We start from the raw sequence: 21,236 nt of genomic DNA, 5'->3' as shown, positions 1-21,236 counted from the left end.
CACGAACTTTTATAAATTGACAAAAAAATGCACGAACTATCGATTTTGTACCACGTTTAGCAAGTTGTGACTTGGTCCGTTAATTTTACGGTTTTGCTGACATGGCACTTAACATTGCCACATGTCACACTGAAACAAATCAATTGGGGCCCGGTTGACCAATTGACTGCCCCCCCAACTGCTCTCTTTCTGTCTCTCTCCTTCTCAGCCTTCCCTCGCCATTGTCGTTGTTGCGTCCTCTGAGGAAGCCCCCACCAGAGCCTTCCTTTCCCGCAATTACTATTGGTTACTCCTCTGCCTCCTCCTCCTTCCTTTACCCTCACACAGAAGAGAGAAGGGGAAGGAAAATGGGACAAAAGATGAAGAGGAAGGGTGCGTGAGGTAGGAAAATGAGACATAGGACAAATGGGATAGAAGAAATAAAAAGGAGGGTACGTGAGGTAGGAAAATGGGAAGATGATGGTGACAAAGGATGAAAATGAAGGGGATTAAGATGGAGATGGTGTGTTGATTGTAATCCCGAACTATCACCCTCACACAGAAGAGGGAAGGAAGATGCGGTTTAGGAAGAAGTGCTTGATCTCCATGTTGTGTACTCAGCTATCCTCAACTACTCCATCTCCTCACACCATCATCATCTCCATCGCCATTTCCACCTTCACCATAGCCATCTCCATTTTCATCATAACCATGTCCACCTTCATCGTAACAATCTCCATTTTTCACCATGCATGCCTCTTCTATTCATCTCCTTTACTCCACTGCCATCACTATATGTGCTCCCTCTCTTGGCTCCATCATACAGCAGCATACACACACAACCGTCACCACCTTCAGCTCCTCTCTCTATTCCTTCCTCTTTCTGTCACAGCCACAAATATCACCTTCCTCTCTTCTTGGCACACTCCATGACCATCCACATCTTTTTCTTCCTCAACCTCCTCCCATAGCCACTCCATTTACCATTGAGGACTATAAAGCATATAGACATAAAATCCTGCATCGAAGTAGTGATCGAAGATGTGGCCAAGAGCATCGACGTGGGTCCTAGACTCCTAGTGTGCGTAGGGAGCTTCATCTCGATTTTTTTTTGTAATGCTTCATCTTGGAATTATTGGTGAGGTTGCTTTTCTTTATGTTGATAGCAGCAACAGGATCTGCCCAACTGTCCCCATAATCTCATACGCGAGAAGTTCCGGTGTTATCCTGTGGGTGATGTCTATAATCTTCCCATCCCCATGCACTTCTCGCCTAACAGGGACCAAACTTTCAGGTTTCGAGTAATCACTGGTGGGGTTAGCGGTGCCTGGGATGGTTGAGTAGGCAGCGGGGTAGTAACAACATCAAAGAAGATGGAGGAAAGGGTGAAGAGGATGAAGTGATGATGTCGCATGAGTATAAAAGGTACGGGAGCAATAGTTGGTCACAGGGCCAGCGGATGAGGAAGGAGGCTAAGGGAAGAAGACGGATTGGACTGGAATTGCATCCTACACGAAATCCCCAATTTGCCCACTTCAGGTGTGCTGACATCACACATCAGTTGTCGTGAGCCACAATATTGCCATTTTCGTGCCACATCAGACAGTTCCATTAACTTTAACAGACGCACTAACGGCGTGCTAAACGTTGGACAAAAAGAATAATTTGTGCATTTCTAACTAATTTCCAAAAGTTCATGCTAGAAACTTAACAAACAGCTTAGTTTGTGCTTTTATTACAATTAACCCTTTTTAAATTAGATCACACTCAACTCAACTTAGCCATTTAATAATAATTTTTCAGCCATTTAATAATAATTTTTCATTCATATTTTTCCTAACCATTTTTATAATCAATTTTTAATAATAAATTATCCATTTACTTTCACATATATATACAAACATATTTAAACTTGACAACAGAACAATAAATAGGGTCATAAGTTTGTATTATCATAGGGATACAAATGTCAATCTATATCTAATTGAAATTTGAAATTCAACAATATAATCATTATTTTTGTCTTTTCCTGCTAGTTAATAATAATTTTTCACTTATAATTTTTCCTAATCATTTTTATAATCAATTTTTTAATAATAAATTCTCCATCTACTTTTATATATATATACTTATATATTTAAACTTGACAACAAAATAATAAATATGGTCATAAGTTTGTATTATCGTAGGGATAGAAATGACAATCTATATCTAATTGAAATTTGTATCAATTACTTATCCCCAAAAAAAAAGACATTTGTATTAATTAAAAATTATATCTTAGTAATTAAGCATCATATTTTAATTAGTTTGTCACAATATTATATATATACATCTCTTTATTTATAAAATATATAAACTTGACTCCACCCTAATAAATAGGGGCAAAATAATAAATGTCTAACTAACTCATTTGTTAATATATTATAATAAAATTGAATGATAGTAATTTATTATTATGAGTAATAATAATATAAGAGAAAAGAGTAATTAAAATTCATTAGATAATTATTAAAAATTCAATTAAATTTATTCATATTTACGAACACTTAATATATATGATAAATGCATAAGAGAATATAAAAATTCAAAATTTATAGGCTTTATAATTACTATTCTCTTATCAAATAAGATTGAGGATTTTAACCATTGTTATCAGAACCGGACTGGACCAGCCGTTCGACCGGTCGGATCGAGACCCGCCACTATGATCGGTTTGGTTTCACCTTCTGACCGGATATGCAAAATTAAACCGTTGAACCCACAGAACCGATCGGTTTGAATCTGAAAATTCACTAAACTGGCCGATCTATGGGTTCAATGGTTGAACAAATATATAAGAAAAATTATTGAAGATAGAAGGTTTTAAACCTCCAACCTCCCCCTCGATGTGCATACCCCCTAACCAACTAGGCAACAACTGCTTTACTTTATTTCTTCCTCAATTACTTTTGTTCCCTAGATATTATGCATTGTTAATGAATTTAGATAGATATTATACATTTAATTATCATTAATATTACTTCAAATAATAAAATATTATTATTAATTAAATTTACGGTCCGACCCATCAAACCCCAGTTGAACTCATAAACCAATGAACCCATACCCTATCCGGTTCGACGTCCGGTCCGATTCTGATAACACTGATTTTAACATAACTTAATTTTTAAAAATTATATTTTATTAAAAAATTCATTGATAATTGAAACGATATATTATGTACACAACTCTTTACTTATGATTCTCGAATTAAATATTTATTATTGTAATATAAAATTTACCATATTCAAACTCTCTAATTCATATCAATTATTATTTTCATATTTGATTTCTCATTATGAAATTTTCGAACAAAATCAATGCAATGTATGGGTTAAACAACCTAATACATATATATTCTTATATATCAATATATTTATCAGCATTTGCAATCATTATACAAAACAAAGTTGAGTTGAATCACTATTCAACTTGAAAAACAAACGTACCCAAACTTAAAATTATTTTCCTAGATATAAGATTGATAATTAAAATGATGAATATGAATTTATTACATAAATTCTTTATTTATGAATTCAATAGAAAATAAACGTTTTGCATATATCACTAAAAACTGTAAATTCATTTCATTCTTATATCTATATTTAACTTCTTATTATAATTTTTTTACAAAAACTGGGCGATACACAATCTCAATAACCTAGTGTATGTATACTTTTTTTGTTTTTTGAGATATATTTCGAGTCATTGGTTTATCTGTTTACAAAAATAAATTTTACTTAACTTAATTTTTTTCTCAATTCAATAGCACAATTATCATTTTTTTTCAAATTCTCTATCTTACTTTTTATTATATATTATTATTATAATTAATTTTTTAATACTAAATTCTTTCAACTATTGAATATTTTTTCTCAATTTTATCAATATAATAATTATTTTTTATCTTCTTTTTCAAATTTTCTCACGTACTTTTCCCAATTACTTTTGTCTTAATCACCTTAAATCAAACTAAATTAAATTAAATCAAATTTAACTACGTTATTTATATATTCAATTTTCGACTTAACTGAACCGACCCGACCCGACCCGGATCCATTTTACACCCTTGCCTCGTCGTTACATGGGAACGAACGACTAATCAAAACTCGGTTCTGGCTGGATCATCATCATCATCTTCGTATGATCAGCTACTGCTATAGATTTGATTTCAAAATTTGTCTCCGCGGAGCTCAAATCGATAATCAATGGAGGCAATCCGGAAACAGGCAACGAAGCTCAGAGATCAGGTCGCTAAGCAACAGCAGGTAAATCCCATCTTCTCCTCTCTGTTTCGTTTCATTTCTTGTCAGATTTGCCGAAAACGATTCCGCGATTCGTTTGTTTGGTTGGGGAATTCATCAATCTCTGCTAATCTTGCTGAATTCGACCCCCATTTTGTCGTACGATGTTATTACTGTTCCTGGTTCATCTGTCGATTCATCTGGCGAGCTGATGCAATTAAGCTAATTGGGGAACCGTGAATTTTTTGCTGTTTGGATCGATTGAACATATTAGGGTATTAGCTTCTTTGAGCTTGAAGATTAGTCCTTCCGGAATATTTTTGAAGATTCTTGTAGCTTAGACCCGTTCGAATGAATCAAAATGTGAAAGCTTTATCTGCACCAGTGGTGGAGAATACAGATTGAATTTAAAGTCTTCGGGATCCGATGAGTCCAACATCGATTCCATAAGGTTTCTCCTCAGGGGAGCTGTTAGATGGAAACCTGTGCTTCATGAACTTGAGGCCAACATTTTAAAAAAGATAGCCTATGTTACAGTCTGAATCTCTGTCTCAATTTCAACTGTCTCAGGTCTTCAGACAATTTGCTGGTGGTATATATGGAGGCGCAGAAAATGTTGCATCTGATGAGACAGATATTCAGAATCATCAAAGACTCGAGAAACTATACATATCGACACGCGCTGCCAAGGTTTGTCTCTATCTTTTGCGTTGCTACTATTTTTAGCTTCCCCGTACTAACCTTTAGTCATGTTCAACCTTCTCAGCATTTTCAAAGGGAGATAGTTCGTGGTGTTGAAGGTTATATAGTTCATGGGTCCAAGCAACTTGAGATAGGTTAGTTAACCTGGAGTATCTATTTGCAATATATTTTGATAATGAGGAACCCGGTGAGGTTGGACCAAGTAATGGTATATAACATGCAGCATTATTTTATTTTTTTTATAGGTACCAAGTTGTCAGAGGATTGTAGAAAATATGGTTCTGAAAACACTTGTACAAGTGGCAATACATTATCGAAAGCGGCCCTCAGTTTTTCAAGAGCTCGTGCTGCAATGGAGAAAGAACGTGGAAATCTATTGAAAACTCTGGGCACACAGGTACGTGAATTTGTTGTAGAATGATCTATTGCTACTGGTAGATTAGATCTTTCTTATAGAAAGTAATGTGTGAGATTGCTTCTCTAGTAACTATCTTCTTGATTCATGTCAAAGTGTACAGTCATTATGACACAACAGGTGCATTTGTTTTTCGAGTTGAATTGCAAGTGTTGACAAATATATTGATGTGTGAGGATATATATATGTGTGTGTGTGTGTGTGTGGAAGTAGGTGGGGAATTTATTATAAAAAAATTAATTATAAATATGGTTAGGAAAAAATGAGTGAGAAATTATTAATAAATGACATAGAAGACAAAATAGTAACGATTATATTATTGAATTTGGGGAAGAATAGAGTTGAGTTGGGTAGAGTAGTGATCCGACTTGAAAAACAAGTGCAAGCTAATGGTGCCATTTGAATTTTGCTTTTGTGAACTTCGTACAGAAGTTTTGTTATGAATAAACTTGCGCTTATCACAAAACAAAAATGAAGCCATTTGAGCCTTTTATATCTTTCCAGGTTGCGGAGCCTTTGAGAGCAATGGTTATGGGTGCGCCGCTAGAGGATGCTCGACAACTTGCCCAACGTTACGATAGAATGCGTCAAGAGGCTGAAGCTCAGGTAACATTCTCTACACATGGTGACATAGCTTGTCTTCCATATTGTCTTCAATTTGTGATAGGAGGCCAGGGCTGTCTGGTAACTTTGTCACGAGCATGCAATGTTTGGTTGCTTAAATTTCAACCATATTTCTGATTTTAATCAGGTAGAAAATTAGATGAACTCAGAGTTATGTTCAAACAAACGTCCAATTTTAAATGGTCAAATTTAGAATTATTGGAAGTTGTCAAATTGGACTCAGCTAGAAGGCCTTATGTGAAAGGAGCATGATATGATAATTTTTCTGAAGATAGGCCTTTCTCTTAATTTCTGCCACTTTTTCACTGATTTCCTGCCGCTTGCATTCCACGAGTTCACTTTTCAATAGCTGTGGCTCACCTCTATTTTCTGTGGTAAAAACGGTCGTATAACTGAATATCTATTCAGTTGTGTTATGCGGTAAATCCTGAAATTTTTGGCAAATAGATTGAAGGATTTGACCAGCGGGTGCAAATAAAAATGACTAATTTAAGGATTAAATAAAAGTTTATGCCCATATATCTGTTGTTTTTATACCCCCATATTTGATTTTACAATTCCAAGACACATGTCTTATCAGTCCCGTGTAAGAACTTTAGTTTTGTGGTCTTCAGATGTGAAGTGATTCTGGAAGATTTTTAATGGTGGCAGCAAGTTCAGAATGGAGCTTGTAAAATAAAGGAAGATGCTCTATGAAAACCTTGTTTCACGACACAAGGCCTTCTTGTTTCTCCTTGCAGGCTATTGATGTATCCAGACGTCAAGCAAAGGTGAGGGAATCCATGGGTACTGCCGAATATGTTATGAAATTAGAAGCTGCCGAAACAAAGCTTCAAGAACTGAGGTCAAATGTGGCAACCATGGGAAAAGAAGCTGGTGCTGCTATGGCTGCTGTAGAAGGCCAACAGCAGAGGCTGACTCTTCAGCGCCTCATTTCCATGGTGATTTACTGTTCATTAATATCTTTTCGTCACCTCTAGTTCTGATTCTGATTTTAGTCATAATTCTGCTTCCGTCTTATTTGTAAATAAAGGTGGAATCAGAGAGGAACTATCATCAAAGAGTTCTGAACATACTTGATCAACTCGAAGGCGAGGTGTGAATTACTCTCGTCAGTACCCTCTATTTGTTTTCATTTTAGCTAGGGCAACATCTAGTCATCTTTTTAATATCCTTTCTTTGGTTATGAGCAGTTAACATCAGAGCGCCAGAGAATTGAGGCATCTCCATCTCCAACTCCTAGTGCACCTGCAGAAAACTCGATGCCTCCACCACCATCATATGACGAGATCAATAACACTTTTACTCCTACCTATGATGAGTCATCTGATGTTGTTGACTATTTCTTGGGAGAGGTGATCACCTCACTTTATGTTGAAGTTTATTTCTGAAGCTTGTTTGGTTCAGTAAACTAATATGCCATGTGACTATCTCTTTACTAACAGTCCATCAATTAAATGCAGGTTATGCACTCATTCCGCGGTGTGTCTGATATGGAGTTAAGTTTGTCCGTTGGAGACTACGTTGTTGTCCGTAAGGTTGTTACTTGCTTTTTACTTCTTGCTTCACTGCCCTTCTGAAGTTAAGTCAATTGTCTTGCATTTATCAGTAGGCTGTTTTGTGGCAAAGTCCATTTTCAAAATGACGGGGAAACCGTAATATCAGAAGCTTATATTGAAATCTGTCGAAAGACAAAATTTTTATAATACAATCATCTGAGAGATATCTTTGGTTTACTGGTTTCTTGGTCCTGAGTTTTTGGAGGAGCGCTTTATATAGAATTTTCCATATCCGCTTGCAGATCTGACCTTTCAGATGTAATCACCAACTTTAGATTCTTAGGTGCTTTCAATCCTTAGGATCTTAGGAGGTGTTGCTTGTGATAGCAGAATGAGTGGAGATGCCTTCACATTCCGAAGACTCTTGTTTTGGGCGTGCTGGTCTTCTAATTACTTGCAACCATGTCTTTCTGTTAGTTGCTGTTTTGAATTCTGTTCATCCCATGGTAGTTTTCTCACAGAATCCATTCAACTTCCGTTCTCTATAATGTACACAGGTTTCAAACAGCGGTTGGGCAGAGGGAGAATGCAAAGGGAAAGCTGGTTGGTTCCCGCTCGATTACATCGAAAGGAGAGAACGAGTTCTCGCAAGCAAAATGGCTCACGTCTTTTGAATCCCATTCCTTGTTGTCCAATCACGCCTTCTGTCTGTGTGAGTTCCCTCAAGTATGCTCTCTGTCCCTCCTGACTCGAATATTTGCTCGACTCGGCTATTTTGGTCTCCCATTTGGGATGTGTTGTAGATCAAATTTTCTTATCCCTCTTCCCTCTCTCCATTATTATAGCTCGAGAATTGTATGTAGGTCATACCGACATTCCTTGAATCAAATGTTGTTTCATAATCACAAATGCTTTGGATTGGATTGTTCTTCCCTGCCGCAGATCGACACTGTTCCGCTATTGGTTTGTCTTTTTGATGAGTGAATACAATAGATACATGGCTTTTTGTGTTGTTTTCTCGTCTTATGGCACTTCTCTGAATTTCAATATTCCAAATTGTATCCCAAAATAGATTTGAGCAATATAAGGAGCTTGAGATCGTCAATGTCGGTGGAACAGACCAGTGTTCCGAGTTGTATTGTTGAAACGATTCTTATACAGATGATTGGTAGTTGCTCGCTTTACGTACTGCTGGTTTCAACTCGATGACAAGCTTAAAAGACTTTACTACCCTCATTCTCCACTCAATTCTTGCTATTGCGAAGTCGTTATGGCTGTTAGAAGAGAATGGTTGGTATCGTCAGTTGTCGAACTTCTGTTATTGCTCGACGAGTATGTAACTCTTAGAAACACGAGCTCGATTCCGTGTTTAGCGAACATCAGAATAACATCAGCATATTGATGGATGCATTGAAGAGTCTATTAGGTTCACCTCAACCGAACAACTTGCAAATTCATACACGAAGGAAGATTTCTGCTTGGAAGCTATTGAAAAGGATTCACGTCTCCTAACATAAAAATGAAATTAATAGATCAAACGCCAAATTCCTTTCAATTCCACCGATCTTGTTAACTATCATGGAGGAGAGTTCTTAGGTTGATGTATTTCGGTGTTTGCAGTTCTAAAAACAGGATGAGGATTGTCGAGCTCCAGCTGGTTCAGTATTTGTTTCGTCATCCAAAGATACGATGAGTGGCCTTTAATGTATCTCGTAACATCGACCTGCAAGAAGCCCAACAAAAAAACAAAATCAAAGAGCTGCAAACGGATGAACTGAGAAATCTCCGCAGGACGCAACACCAGAGGACTTACATTCTCTATACCGGGAAAGTCGACTTGTTGAATCCCAGCTAATCCCTGAGAAAGCATACTGGAAACAGCAAAACTGGTCAATCCCGGTAAGGTAGAGTCGATTTTTACGAGTCTATGCCAAAGCATTATTCACTGATATAGGTTTTCCTCAATAGAAGATCAAGGTGTTTCTAAATTCTTAACCGGCCGGCTTAAGTGTTTAATGTTGTCTGTTGCAAAATCATGGATTAAGTTAACAATACAATTGTTATGCATGTTCATAGATAATGCATCTGAAAAGAGGAGTGAAACTAGATCAAATTGATAGGTACCTCGCACGACATACAATGCCAAGGGTCCAATCGTTTCTTGAATACGCATTGACGAATCTACCGGCAACCATCTTCGTGCAATAGCAGAATGCAGTACATAGAGTTAAAACGAGAAGGAAAAGAATAAAGAAAGGGGGAATTACAGTAAGAAGGTTCTGAACTACCTTTCTGGCAATCTCCCAGCTTTCATCTTTGATAGGAATCGGTGCTCCGAGAAGGACAACTCTTTCAACGAGACAAGCTGCAAGATACCGAAAAGTGCCAGTCAAAAATGGCCTTATCATGAGAAAACAGCAGCCAACTAAAATGTAGATGTTCGGTCTAGATTTACCGTTGTCTTCACCAGCTTCAGCCAGATATGACAGACATTTAAAGATTACACGAGCCCCCAGAGAGAAACCGATGAGCGTAACTGGTCTAAAAACCAAGAATAAGTTTGATGAACATAGTTCAGGAAAGAAGCTCGATGGATCTTTGGAGACTAATACCACAATCAAATTGTACCTGTTCCCTTGAAGCCCTTTCAATAACACTTCCGCGAGAAGTATCCCAGCTTTATCTGATCTGATCAACAAAGAAAAAGGAATGAAGCTGGAGCACTGAGGAAGTACGACATTGTTTAGTAAAGAATCCCTGAGAACTTATATTGAAGGATTTTTCTGGATCACTCGTTACGAATGTGCAGCAACATCCGATGGAGAAGAGTATCTATTGATAACCTGTCGATTCCTACTGCCCATTTACTGTCTATAAGATCTGATGCCATAACTAACGTGGCGGGTGCAGCCAAAGCTGTCATAAGTGAACTCAAGACAGTCATCATTCCACCTTGCTTCATCAGCTGAAGAGCAATTCCTGCAACATGAGGCGAAATTGACGACATTATCAATGACTTTGCTCTGTGACATGCTATAAAATAATGGAACTCAAAAGGGTCATAGAGTACTCGAAGTAAGCCAGTCCTGTACTGCTGTACTGAGCGCAATCAAATTTTTCGACTCCCATTGCAATGCATACCTGCATTTTTGTAGCAGATAAATGTCTTTCGAAATGACCTACGCTACTAAACTCTTGTGCTTGCCTATTGATCCGAAAGAATCCAAACTAAGCGGGAAACCACAGTTGAAGAACGAGGGAAAAAGAAGGGGGGAAGAAATGATTTATACCTCTCCAGGTTTTGGTCATGACCTTCCCAGGGCCTTACAAAATCTTCGACTTCAAAAGCCAGTCCAGAGATTAAAATCTCGACTGCAAGCCACTGAAAAAGAGTGGTTTATCATGTAATGAGTTAAAATCGACAAGCATATGCCACAGAGTCGATAGTATACTTGTTGCTCGACAGCAGTCTCTTCCCGTTGTTAGTAACAGATCTTCCTTCAGTTTTTGTATTAAAGGACTAAAAAAAAAGAAAAAAGAAAACAATAAGAGACTATGGCTACGAACGATTGAGGACTCACGCCTTGGTTATTGTTCTTCCCTATCTCGTTGAATTCGAATTCCTCAAGTTCTCCAATTCGTTTAGCCATTTTACATCCCGAGAGGCCAGCTCCAGCGGCTGCATCATGAAAGCAAAAACAAATTATTAGCTACATGTTTAGTATAGTTGAATATTTACTCGTTACTCGTTTCTCTTTCACATTTTGCTACATGCTTAGCCGAAATTATCAAGACAATGATTTCTTAGTCATGTATATTAAGATTTTCATACCTCCAAATGACGCAGCAACAGCAACAGAACCTGCAGCAGATCCTGTGGCAGTTGCTGCTGCGGTGAATCCTCCAGCTCCGACTGCAGGGATAAGACTGCCCATTGTAGGAGCCAGGGCCCCTAATCCCTGACCAATAGCTGGAGCAGCTAGACCTGTCACGAGCTATATTTTCAGAACTCACAGAAACAGTTTACGGCATTACGAACTTTCACGATTTAAATTAGCAGTCCTCTATCAGAAAGAAATTGAACGATTCTTGTACCACCAGTGATGGCCATCAATGTTCCTCCCGTCAGAGCAGCTGCACCTATCATAGTCCCACGCTTCCATCTATCCGACATGCCTCCCGATGCTTCTCTTTCTTCTTCCTTCGCATTTTCGCCTTCAATTGATGTCATTATAGAGCATGCCACCATCATCTCCAATGCTTCCTGGAGAGGATTTTTTATTGAATCGATCATATTATAACCTCCAAGTACAAAAAATAAGGACAAGAGGTGCTTCTGGTTTCGAAGGGAAAAACCATTTCAATCCATTGGACAACTAGCCAGGTTGCCAGGAGCCGTAAAGCTGCGCGATGCCGGGCATCATAGCCCTTTCTTGCAGGAGACTTCTCATCATTTTCGGCATAGTTGTTGCCTATACAAGCCGAAAGAAGCTCATAACAAATTTTCAACTTTCTGTGCCGGCTCAGTTTTGCTCCCTCTTCCACAGGTTCCTCAGGAACTCTGCTTCCTGACTCATTATTCGCATTGTGGTCAGATGATTTCTCGGCATGTGGGCTCTCAGCAGTGCCATCGTTTTCCGCTACTTCACGAGATCCTACATCTGTCATAACAGTGGCATATTTCTCTCGGCACTCTTTCTCGTATTCATGACTTCTCTGATCTTCCGGGTAGATCGCGCTGCTTTCTATGTTAAGCACCATGGCGTCAACCGTTTTCTCTAAACCGAGCTCCTTATCCCTGCTTTCGGGATTAGTTCCATCTCTGTCCTCTAAAAGCAATTTCAAGAACTGAAATGACGTAAATATCAAACTTAACAGATCAAAAACATAGTTCCCAAGAGGATGGAAAGGAACCACCACAAAAATAGGCCAAATACCGAGCCAACATGATGCCGGACTTGCGAGGAAGAACCGGCAGTTTCCTTTATCCCTTGCCATGTCTTCTCATCCACCTCTAAAAACCTTCTTGACATGAATTCAATAAAAGACCGGATCATCAGCACTTCATAAAAGCATAATTTCCTCTACATAGACCTCTACATATGTTGGGATGGCATGAAATTTTTGAACTAAGGAAATCGGAGAGGAACCTGAGAACAGGCCAAAGGAGACCCGATTTCTCGTGGATCCACAGCTGCGGTTCATCCGAAACCGAGCCTCCACTGCCGATGCTCACGCCTTCACCGACTGGCTCTTTGTCGATGGATGCTAAAGCATCCGAAGGCTTAGACTGGTGGAGGGCGAGCGCAAACAGAGCCGCCGCCGCGTACCTCTCCGTCTGCGTCAGCATCCAATCCTCCATAACCCAAAACCGGAGATATCGTCAGCAGTGAAAATGGAGGTGAAAGAGATGACGGACTGCCGATCCAAATAGTGAAGCGCCGTTTCCGCATCAACGGTTAGCTCAGCTACTGTACGCGCGGGAAAGACGAACAGAGCTCCACGTGGAAGGAGGCCACGTGTCTTTTGGTTCTCGGGTTGGTCCGGATTCCAGTAGAACTGACCCGAACCGAGTTTGACCGCTACTGCTCTTGGGCCAGCCCACCCACTTCTTCGATGCCCCCTTTTTTTTTTGTCACTCACATTATTAAAGTTCAATAATTATATACGGAGGACTTTTTTTTTTTTGGTAGAAAAATGAAATGCATTAGAAATTAATCGTCTATGCGCAAAGCACTTACAGATCTCAAGAACGAAAGTTCCATATTATCTTGAAATAAGAACTCCCTAAGAGAAGGAGGGGGTTGAGATAAAATATCGAGGCTATCCGAAGATTTCGCTCCAATGTTAGCAAGATGATCAGCACATTGATTGGCTTCCTTGTATGTATGCTTCAAGATAATAACTTCAAATTGTTGGGAAAGGGTATTGCAGTCATCGATCAAATTTATTAATACCATATTGGGAGTGTTCCCCCATACCCAATTTAAAATCAACTTCGCATTAAGTTCAACCACAAGGCAGTTGATTCCGCAAGCACGAGCAGTTGTCAATCCTTGTCTTAGTGCTTTGAGTTCGGCAACTAGGCCAGTAGTGCACGCAAGGTTCATCGAGAACCCAACAATCCATCTACCAAGTGAGTCTCGGATGAGGCCACCCGCCCCAGCTATGCTAGGATTGCCTTTCGAACACCCATCAGTGTTGAGTTTGTGAAATCCATCTGTGGGGGGTTCCCAGGAGACATGAATGGTAGAGTTGGACAATGGAGAGTTATTTGGCATAGTTGCATAGAACTCCGCAGCTTTCTGAATGGTGTACTCGGCTAGGTTACTATGGAGAGGTTTCGAAGAGAGGATGAGGTTGTTCCTGTTTTTCCAGAGGCCCCAAATGGTAAAGGGGAAGAGAACCCGCCAAGGAATATGCAGGTGAGATGCAAGGTTACTGGTGAGGTTTTGCCGCACCCATTCTGTGAGAGACTCCGTGAAGGTGGCCAACGCAGGTGCTAGGACCCTGAAGTGTTTCCAAAAGGATCGTGCATTGGAGCAGCTCCGAAGAATATGATCTGTGGTTTCCAATTCTGAGGGACAGCGGGGACAATACGGTGGTATAGACAGCCCGCGGTGAGCAAGGTGGCTAGCCGTAGGAAGTTTATTCATGCAGCAAAGCCACATGAAATAAAGGATGCGGGGAAGAGTCGAACATTTTCAAAGCCACTCCCACTGAGTATCCGGGCTGTTATAGTGATCAAGGTAGAGGAGATAGGCTGATTTTGAGGTGAATTGACCGTCTTGAGTGAGTCCCCAAATGATAGAGTCTGGAACGTCATCCCTAAGTCCCGTTGGGAGTCCTCGAATGGATTTTTGGATATTTTTGGACAGTACGAAGGGTAGGGAGAAGAAGTCCCAAGATCGGCTGGTTGATATGACAGAGTTAACCAGTCTGTTGTGTTCTTGAGCAAGCAACGGACCATGAATGAGACTTCTAAGAGTAGTTGTATCTGCCCATCTATCCGTCCAAAAGCGGGTTGAGGAACCATTACCGATCGACCACTTTGCACCTTTTTCCCAAACTTCCATACCAACCCTCAGCGCTTTCCAGTTACTGGAGCCTTGTTGAAGTCGAGCTAGGCTTTACGGGGTGAATTGATGTCGCAGCAGGCAAGCCCATGGAGCCTTAGAAGTTGATGGTCTAGAGACGAGATCGCCAAGTAGCGCTCTATTACGGATATCCATGCGAGGAATGCCCAATTCTCCCATGGCCTTTGGTATATACGGAGGATTTATTCAAGTGATTCGACGCTTATTTTCCTATATCAAATCTCAAATTCCGTATTTGTAAATGTATAAAATCTACGATTATTAGTTGGGACTCATTGGGGTTTCAGATACCAAGTGGTGCACATCGAGAAAATTATATAATTCTACGATCTACATTTATGTCTGCATAAGAGTACGCTTCTAAAATGGACCTTTCTGGTGCCATGACTTGTACATGGTCTTTGTCTGATCGAAGATGCAGCCTAAAATATGTTCGACACTCGTACATTTATATGCTCTCTCTTTTTTCTTTTTTTAATTATTTGAAATTCATCAGATCTTTGCTAGTATCACTAGTTTTAGAATGTACTCGATTGGCTCTTTCACCACTGATCTACGGTACGTACGTTGATAGCTGTAACGATAATTTTTTTAATCTGTGATACAAGTGAAATTATGACACATTATTACATGATTTGATCAGTAAAAGCTTAGATAATTAAGTAGTTAATATCAAAATAACTCTATATAGCTGGGGAATTCGGTCTCAGAACTGATTCATGCAAGAATCATGATGCTCATCCCATGAGCATGAAACACAGAATACCAGTTCGACTCTACTCAACCACCGCGTCGTGTTAACAAACAAACGCTTTGCAAAAGTTTAATCACGACCACGGCATTATTAGGTATAAAACTAGTTGATCATATATAGGTTTGATCAAGACGAGAGACAGTCATCGGCAGTTCTATGTACGGGAAAATAATGCCTGCTCGGACGCGTAAGCCGGTTGGACATGCACCTTGCATGAGGAGGAGGGTGATATGGGGAATAGTGACTATATGCGTGATGCTTATAGCTCCAAGGTTGTCAACAATGGAGGGTCTAGATATGGGAAGAGACGGCCACCACCAGAGTAGTCTGACGGGAATCGCTGAGGATTACGGAACTTGGGGCCCAGCGCCGGACTTCGGAGGAGGCAGTGTAGCCCCTATTCCTCATTTTGCAGTCCCGTTCTCTGGCGCTTTTCTCCAATACCAGGCATCTCCCCCGGGAGTTACGGTATCAGATTCAAAAGCCTGAATGATGATACCCAGTACGAGTTCCTGCATACATCTGCAACTTAATCATGTGTAACAAGAGAATAATCGAGTCGTCTTCGTATTGATGGAAGCAAGATAAATTTTATGCCATGGCAGTAGCAATGTATACGCATATCAAGTTTTGTATGAGCAATAACCAGAGTACATTCATCATGAATCATAATATTCATGTAGAATTATATAATATTCAGTTTTCTTTTCCTTTTTTTTTGCTTAGAATATAAATTATTCCGTTCACTTTCCTTCTTTTATTGTTACTTTTGTACAAAAATCAAGAAATATAATAGGGCAAAAAGAAATAAAGTATGGACAGAATTATAAAAAAAATAATAATAATACAAATATCAGATAGTAAAAATGTAATTTCCGTTGCCGGGACTTGAACCCGGGTCTCTCGGGTGAGAGCCGAGTATCCTAACCAACTAGACTACAACGGAGTTGCTTTGTACTGTCAAAAATTATCGGTTTCTTTCTAACCCTCCCACTCAGCCATCAATTTTGTCCCCGAAGTTGAAGGGCCGTCAATCGGGTCCCAACGGAATGACTGCATTGGATTTTTTCAAACCATCAGGACATGATCTATAGCTTTTTAACTTCAGAGATAAAATTGATGGTTGATTGAAACATTAGGGATGAAAAATTATTATAATTTACGGATGTAGTGGTTCAGAAGATTGTGTTCTATGCCCTTGGGTTCTTTGCTTCTCGTTCCAATTACTTCTTCAGCCTTCAGGACATCATCACGTGGATATGATGCATGCTCATTGCGGAGCCTTTGGGAAAGAAGACGACCATCGATATATGATAAGGACTAGAGCCGAAAATACACAATAAGAGCATATCAAATCCGAAAGAAACTTTTCTCTGAGATCACTAGAATAAGCTTAATGACCTGTTTTTATTTTCCAGGAAGGCTTCGTCTAGAGGCTCAGCAAACCGAACGGGATCAAATCGCAATAACGTAACATATTTGATTCGGGTTTAGTAATTGGTAGTGTCATTCCAATCTCTTTTAATCTTTGATTCTTGGTAAAGCGCATGTGCAACCACTATTAGCTTCTCATTGTCCGCAATTAGCTCTGATTCTTCTTCTACCTCGGATCCTCATCTACTTGGACCCAACAATCAGATCTTGCCGGTGCCAGAATAGGATTCTTCTTCTTTCCAACAGTCCTAAAACAGAGGAGAGACAAAAAGTTGCTTGACCGACAACAGAGAATAAAGTCTCAGTAGTGTCAGTGGCGAATGTGAAACGCAGTCCTCTCGACTTGGAACCAAGAGGTGCGAGGTTCGTTTCTCAAGTGGAATTTCCCCTTCTCACCCAGCAATTAAAGACCATCTGATCTGAGAATGTGAAAAGGGCAAGACTGGAACTGTTTGATCTCTTAACAGAATCTACCGCAAATTATATTATCACATCCGAACGTCAGAGAAAGAACAAACAGAAAATGGAGACATTTCAATTAGCATCTTGGGATTCTTGATGCGGACTCTACATCCAAGCGCAGAGTCGCACATTGAGGGGGGGACTGTACATGACAGAGGTACCACAAAAAACTTCTAGCAGCTAAACAAAACCGAGAACGAGACACCGAGGAGCATGTGTTCAATTACACAAGGGCTGTCGCACACTTGAGACGCCGACGAACTATAGATACACGCTGAGCAACTAGAACAGGAAAAAATGGAAGCAGCACCGAATCAACAAAAGAAAATTCCAAGGGTCAACATGGTTAGGATGCGCTGTTTGATTGCATATTAAAGCATGTGCACTTATCTTTCACTGCTTCCGATTCGCTAACATACTCTCTGAACCTGTACTCTTCCTGCTTGAAGGTTGGAGGCACCTTACCCTCGCTGTAGCACTGATTACACAAGCTAAAATGGGACTTCGTTTCCTTAAACCGAGACCCAATGACTGGGTATCGGCAAACCGAGCAAACGTAGCGACCGTGGCGATTCCTGTCCCCTGCTTCGAGCTTCATCAGAGTGGATAAGATGCCAAAGCCCCAATCCCGATCATCGAACATCACAAGGAACTCGGAGAAGGAAATCATCGAAATGTCCATCTCTCCATGTACCTCGTGGATCTCACTACTGCCACTCGAGGGGGTATAGATAGCCCTTAACAACTTGATAAAATCAAGGGCATCGACCTTTCTTATCTGGGATGGAGCGATCCCATCATTCACGCTTCGCCACAAGAGCGCATCGTAGGCGACACGTTTTCTCTTTTCAGGTGGGCCACTGCATATGGGTGCAAGAACAGCATAGAACATCCCCAAGTCAACCCGACCAGAGCCTGTCATATCTAGAACAGAAAGGATCCTCTCGTTTATCGCTTTTACTGCCCCTTGGAACGTCTCTGGCTTCAGGAAATTAAGGAGCTTGCGGAGGATCTGCTCCAAGTTTGGTTTCCGAATAGATTTCTCTGGAGCACCTGTGCCAGAATATGAGATAGGGACATCACTGCCAGACATTTCCTGCTGCAAGAGCTCCACATCGCAGCGACTCAACCTGGTGACCCGCTGAAAAGCCCTAATTTGAAGGGCAACTGCTAAATCCTGCCTCAGAGTTGTCCTCTCACCCAGAGTCTTGAACTTCGATGCTTCAATGATGACAAAAGCTCCCTCCCCATTGGCACCTCCATTGCCCTTCACTTTCTTCTTCTGCAACTGCTTAAGATGGGCTATCGCATCATGCAGTTCAACTCTATTAGTCATCTTCAGTGCCTCCTTCAGTGCTTTCTTGGCTTCCTCAGTTTCCCCAGCCCCCAGCCAAGACACAGCCTTGTTGAGCTGAGCTCTCCAATGATTCGGCCAAACAGACAAAACCCGAGTATACATCTCTGAAGCTCTCTGAAACCTACCCAGGTCCATATAAAGTCCACCCAAATTGTAAAGGGCATCAACATGACCAGGTTTCAAGTCAATTGCCTTCTGAAACACCTCAATAGCCCTTTCATCCTCGCCCATTGCATGTAAAGCCGATGCCAAATCGCAGTGGGCATCGGCATAATCGGGTTTCATAAAGATGGCCTCTTCCAAGGCCTTAACGGCCGCCCTATACTCTCCTACGCCAAAAAGTGCACTACCCAAAAGCTTCAAGGCCCGAAAGTGAGTCGGGCACAATATAGCAGCCTCCCTATAGTACTCACAGGCACTTAAAACCATACCTTCACCTTCGAGAGCGATTCCGAGGTTGACGTAAATCTGAGGGAGTAAGTAGGACCACTGGTTCCCTCCTGCCTCGGCTGCCTCGAGAGCTAACAGAAACTCTTCCTTAGCTTCTTTATACCTGCAAAGAACATACAAACAGTTGCCGGCCCTAAAATGTGGCCTGACATCTACAGGTTGCAGCTCACAAGCCCTCTTGAAACTCACAAGGGCCACCTTAAACAGCTGATGATCGTAGAGAACCCTCCCGATCGCCATGTGCCCGTCGAACGCCTCTTCTCTAGACCTCGCCCCATCAGCCCTGTTCCTTAGAACTCCCAATTCCTTCACGAAAACCGCATAGTCGTGCCCAGACTCCTCCCAAAAGAACCTCCTTTCACTAATCTCCGAGGACGGCCCCAACTCCCGGGACCATCCGGCATCTGAATACGAATCAAAATTGTTGTTATTGTTGTTGTCGCCTCTCAATTTTCCGTCTTTCGCCTGCTTCGCCTTCAATCGCTTGATCAAAATCTCCAAATCGTCGACTATCTTCCACGTGTCATCGAAAACGATCCCGTGGTTCGGAGACACGGCCCAGGCCGCGGTCCTCTGCTTCTTCTGCGACTCCATCGCCCTCTCATCCGCGATAGAGGAGGACGACACCTCGTCGGACCCGGTCCTGACCCTAATCTCCTTGTTCTTGGCGTCCTCGTCTAAATTGAGCTCGAGGCCCAGCGCGTCGAAGTCACGGTCGACGTCGCCGGCGCCGTCGTCGTAGGTACGGAGGAGGCCGTCGTACGTGAGGCCCTTCTCGCCATCAATGTACTCGCCATAGGTCCGGAAGACCTCATCGAGGATCGCGTTGATCTGCTCGTCGCTGAACTTGACCCGAGGGTTCACGGCGACGACGAGCGCGGCCATCTCCTCCCGGTTGAGGCCGCCGTCGCGGTTGGAGTCGAATTGCTGGAATATCCTCTTCACTTTCTCGGATCTGCTCCCCCTGGTGGCCATTTCCGTCTCCCCGTTAGGGTTTGTGGAGGGCAAAATCTGGCCGTTTTTCCTCAATTTTTTTGTATACACCAAAGGCAAAGGAAATGAGGTGGCCTGGAAGGAAAAATAAAAAGCGAAAGAAGATGAGGAAGAAGCAGCGAGAGAGAGAGAGAGAGAGAAATATATATATACATTTTTTTTTTCTTTCTATGACTTCCCCTCATTTTTTATTTTTTTATTTGGCTTTATCAAATTAATTAAATCAGGTGATTAACACCAATTTAATTGTTGGTGTTTCACTTTCTTCGATAAGGAAAAAAATTTTGCAAATAATATTTCCTTAATTGGACATGGTGAGAATGACATTATGATGCTACACATTTGATTGTAAAACCATTAATACTTCGTCTAGGAGTACGATAGAAGTAAAATAAACATTTTCTTTACTAACTTTTAAGTATAAATAGTATTTGGATAATCATTTTAAAACCATTACAACTTCAACAGTGAAAAAAGTAATTTTTCCCAATAAATTTTTTGGTATTTATAAAAACTGTTCTTATATCTTCTTTGTTTCAAGTATAAAGTTTAGTTTTATCGGTTTCAAATTATTATTTTTAAACATTTTTGGTGTACACTTTAGTATCTAAAATATCAGTGACTATTAACTAATCTAGTTGGAGATTGGAATTCTTTACCACTCAACTAACATTTTATTGGTGTTACTTCTAAACACTTTAACTTATTTTGAAATCAAATTTTACTTTTTTCAATAATTATATTATCACTTTTACATTAACAACACTCACAAACTAAATCATACTCGTTTGTTGTAATCTTATTGATATATTATCTCGTTACGTGGCGAGATAGAATTATGAAAGAATTCTGTCGTGATAATTGGAAGCATTGAAAAATTTCTAGGATCTGATGCAGATCAATGATGGGGGGAGGAAGGGGAGAGATTTAACAAAGAAAGGCTCCTTTATTGTAAGCGTTTTATGATTTTTCTGATAAGTTTAATAATTGAGCTGGCAGTTGGAAAATGGATTTTTCGAAAGGAAAGTTGATGATTTGCCAGTTGGCATAGTGGGTGTCATCATTCTCCCCTCTCTCTCTCTCTGCCCTTTTTCTTTTTTGGAAGATTGAGAAACATGAGTTTCATTTTCTTTTTTTATGGTGCACATAATGAATTTCTCAATAAACTCCAATTAAATATTTTC

General features: G+C 40.4%; 3 protein-coding genes and 1 non-coding gene across 6 annotated transcripts; 1 reads left to right on the top strand and 3 right to left on the bottom strand.

The window, feature by feature from the left end:
- Window positions 1-4,123: 4,123 nt before the first annotated feature.
- Window positions 4,124-8,610, top strand: LOC116215237 (SH3 domain-containing protein 2-like). 2 transcript variants are annotated; one of them, XR_004158435.1, is made up of 11 exons: window positions 4,124-4,289; window positions 4,836-4,955; window positions 5,032-5,101; window positions 5,213-5,364; window positions 5,887-5,988; window positions 6,747-6,947; window positions 7,040-7,102; window positions 7,200-7,361; window positions 7,470-7,544; window positions 8,063-8,231; window positions 8,369-8,610. XR_004158435.1 is itself a non-coding variant. In XM_031550874.1 (10 exons), exons 1-10 carry the CDS (start codon window positions 4,230-4,232, stop codon window positions 8,177-8,179), a joined length of 1,122 nt encoding a protein of 373 aa, XP_031406734.1. In that variant the 5' UTR covers window positions 4,125-4,229; the 3' UTR covers window positions 8,180-8,610. The 2 variants fall into 2 exon arrangements, 1 of the variants encoding a protein (XP_031406734.1); XM_031550874.1 differs by having other exon boundaries at window positions 4,125-4,289; window positions 8,063-8,610.
- A 280-nt stretch (window positions 8,611-8,890) lies between these two features.
- LOC116215236 (transmembrane and coiled-coil domain-containing protein 4-like) lies at window positions 8,891-12,907 on the bottom strand. Of its 2 annotated transcripts, none has more exons than XM_031550872.1 (15): window positions 12,656-12,907; window positions 12,443-12,527; window positions 11,862-12,353; window positions 11,601-11,769; window positions 11,338-11,490; window positions 11,087-11,184; window positions 10,796-10,887; window positions 10,576-10,646; window positions 10,349-10,484; window positions 10,134-10,193; window positions 9,961-10,046; window positions 9,794-9,870; window positions 9,630-9,700; window positions 9,319-9,376; window positions 8,891-9,228 (listed from the first exon to the last, which is right to left on the bottom strand). In XM_031550872.1, the coding sequence occupies exons 1-15, from the start codon at window positions 12,865-12,867 to the stop codon at window positions 9,082-9,084; spliced, it is 2,007 nt and encodes a 668-aa protein (XP_031406732.1). In that variant the 5' UTR covers window positions 12,868-12,907; the 3' UTR covers window positions 8,891-9,081. The 2 variants fall into 2 exon arrangements, with proteins under 2 accessions (XP_031406732.1, XP_031406733.1); XM_031550873.1 differs by having other exon boundaries at window positions 11,862-12,334; window positions 12,656-12,791.
- Window positions 12,908-16,229: 3,322 nt separating this feature from the next.
- On the bottom strand, window positions 16,230-16,302 carry TRNAE-CUC. Its single transcript has one exon. It is a non-coding gene; the product is annotated as a tRNA-Glu (tRNA).
- Window positions 16,303-17,290: 988 nt separating this feature from the next.
- LOC116213931 (uncharacterized TPR repeat-containing protein At1g05150-like) lies at window positions 17,291-20,183 on the bottom strand. Its single transcript, XM_031549083.1, has one exon. The coding sequence runs from the start codon at window positions 20,032-20,034 to the stop codon at window positions 17,599-17,601; it is 2,436 nt and encodes an 811-aa protein (XP_031404943.1). The 5' UTR covers window positions 20,035-20,183; the 3' UTR covers window positions 17,291-17,598.
- Between the last annotated feature and the right edge of the window lie 1,053 nt (window positions 20,184-21,236).

The sequence above is a fragment of the Punica granatum genome, chromosome 7 (genome assembly GCF_007655135.1).
Source record: "Punica granatum isolate Tunisia-2019 chromosome 7, ASM765513v2, whole genome shotgun sequence".
NCBI lineage: Eukaryota > Viridiplantae > Streptophyta > Magnoliopsida > Myrtales > Lythraceae > Punica > Punica granatum.
Note: the sequence above shows the minus strand (reverse complement) of the source record. Positions and strands in the feature narration are given on the sequence as shown.

Excerpts from the sequence above, each read along its gene's own strand:
- LOC116215237 (XM_031550874.1), top strand. The coding sequence starts at position 4,230 with ATGGAGGCAATCCGGAAACAGGCAACGAAGCTCAGAGATCAGGTCGCT. Across the intron at positions 5,989-6,746 it reads GTCAAGAGGCTGAAGCTCAG|GCTATTGATGTATCCAGACG; the intron begins GTAACATTCTCT and ends TTCTCCTTGCAG. Across the intron at positions 7,103-7,199 it reads TTGATCAACTCGAAGGCGAG|TTAACATCAGAGCGCCAGAG; the intron begins GTGTGAATTACT and ends GGTTATGAGCAG.
- LOC116215236 (XM_031550872.1), bottom strand. The coding sequence starts at position 12,867 with ATGGAGGATTGGATGCTGACGCAGACGGAGAGGTACGCGGCGGCGGCT. Across the intron at positions 12,528-12,655 it reads CTCCTTTGGCCTGTTCTCAG|GTTTTTAGAGGTGGATGAGA; the intron begins GTTCCTCTCCGA and ends CATGTCAAGAAG. Across the intron at positions 9,377-9,629 it reads GGCATTGTATGTCGTGCGAG|TATGCTTTCTCAGGGATTAG; the intron begins GTACCTATCAAT and ends TGCTGTTTCCAG.
- LOC116213931 (XM_031549083.1), bottom strand. The coding sequence starts at position 20,034 with ATGGCCACCAGGGGGAGCAGATCCGAGAAAGTGAAGAGGATATTCCAG.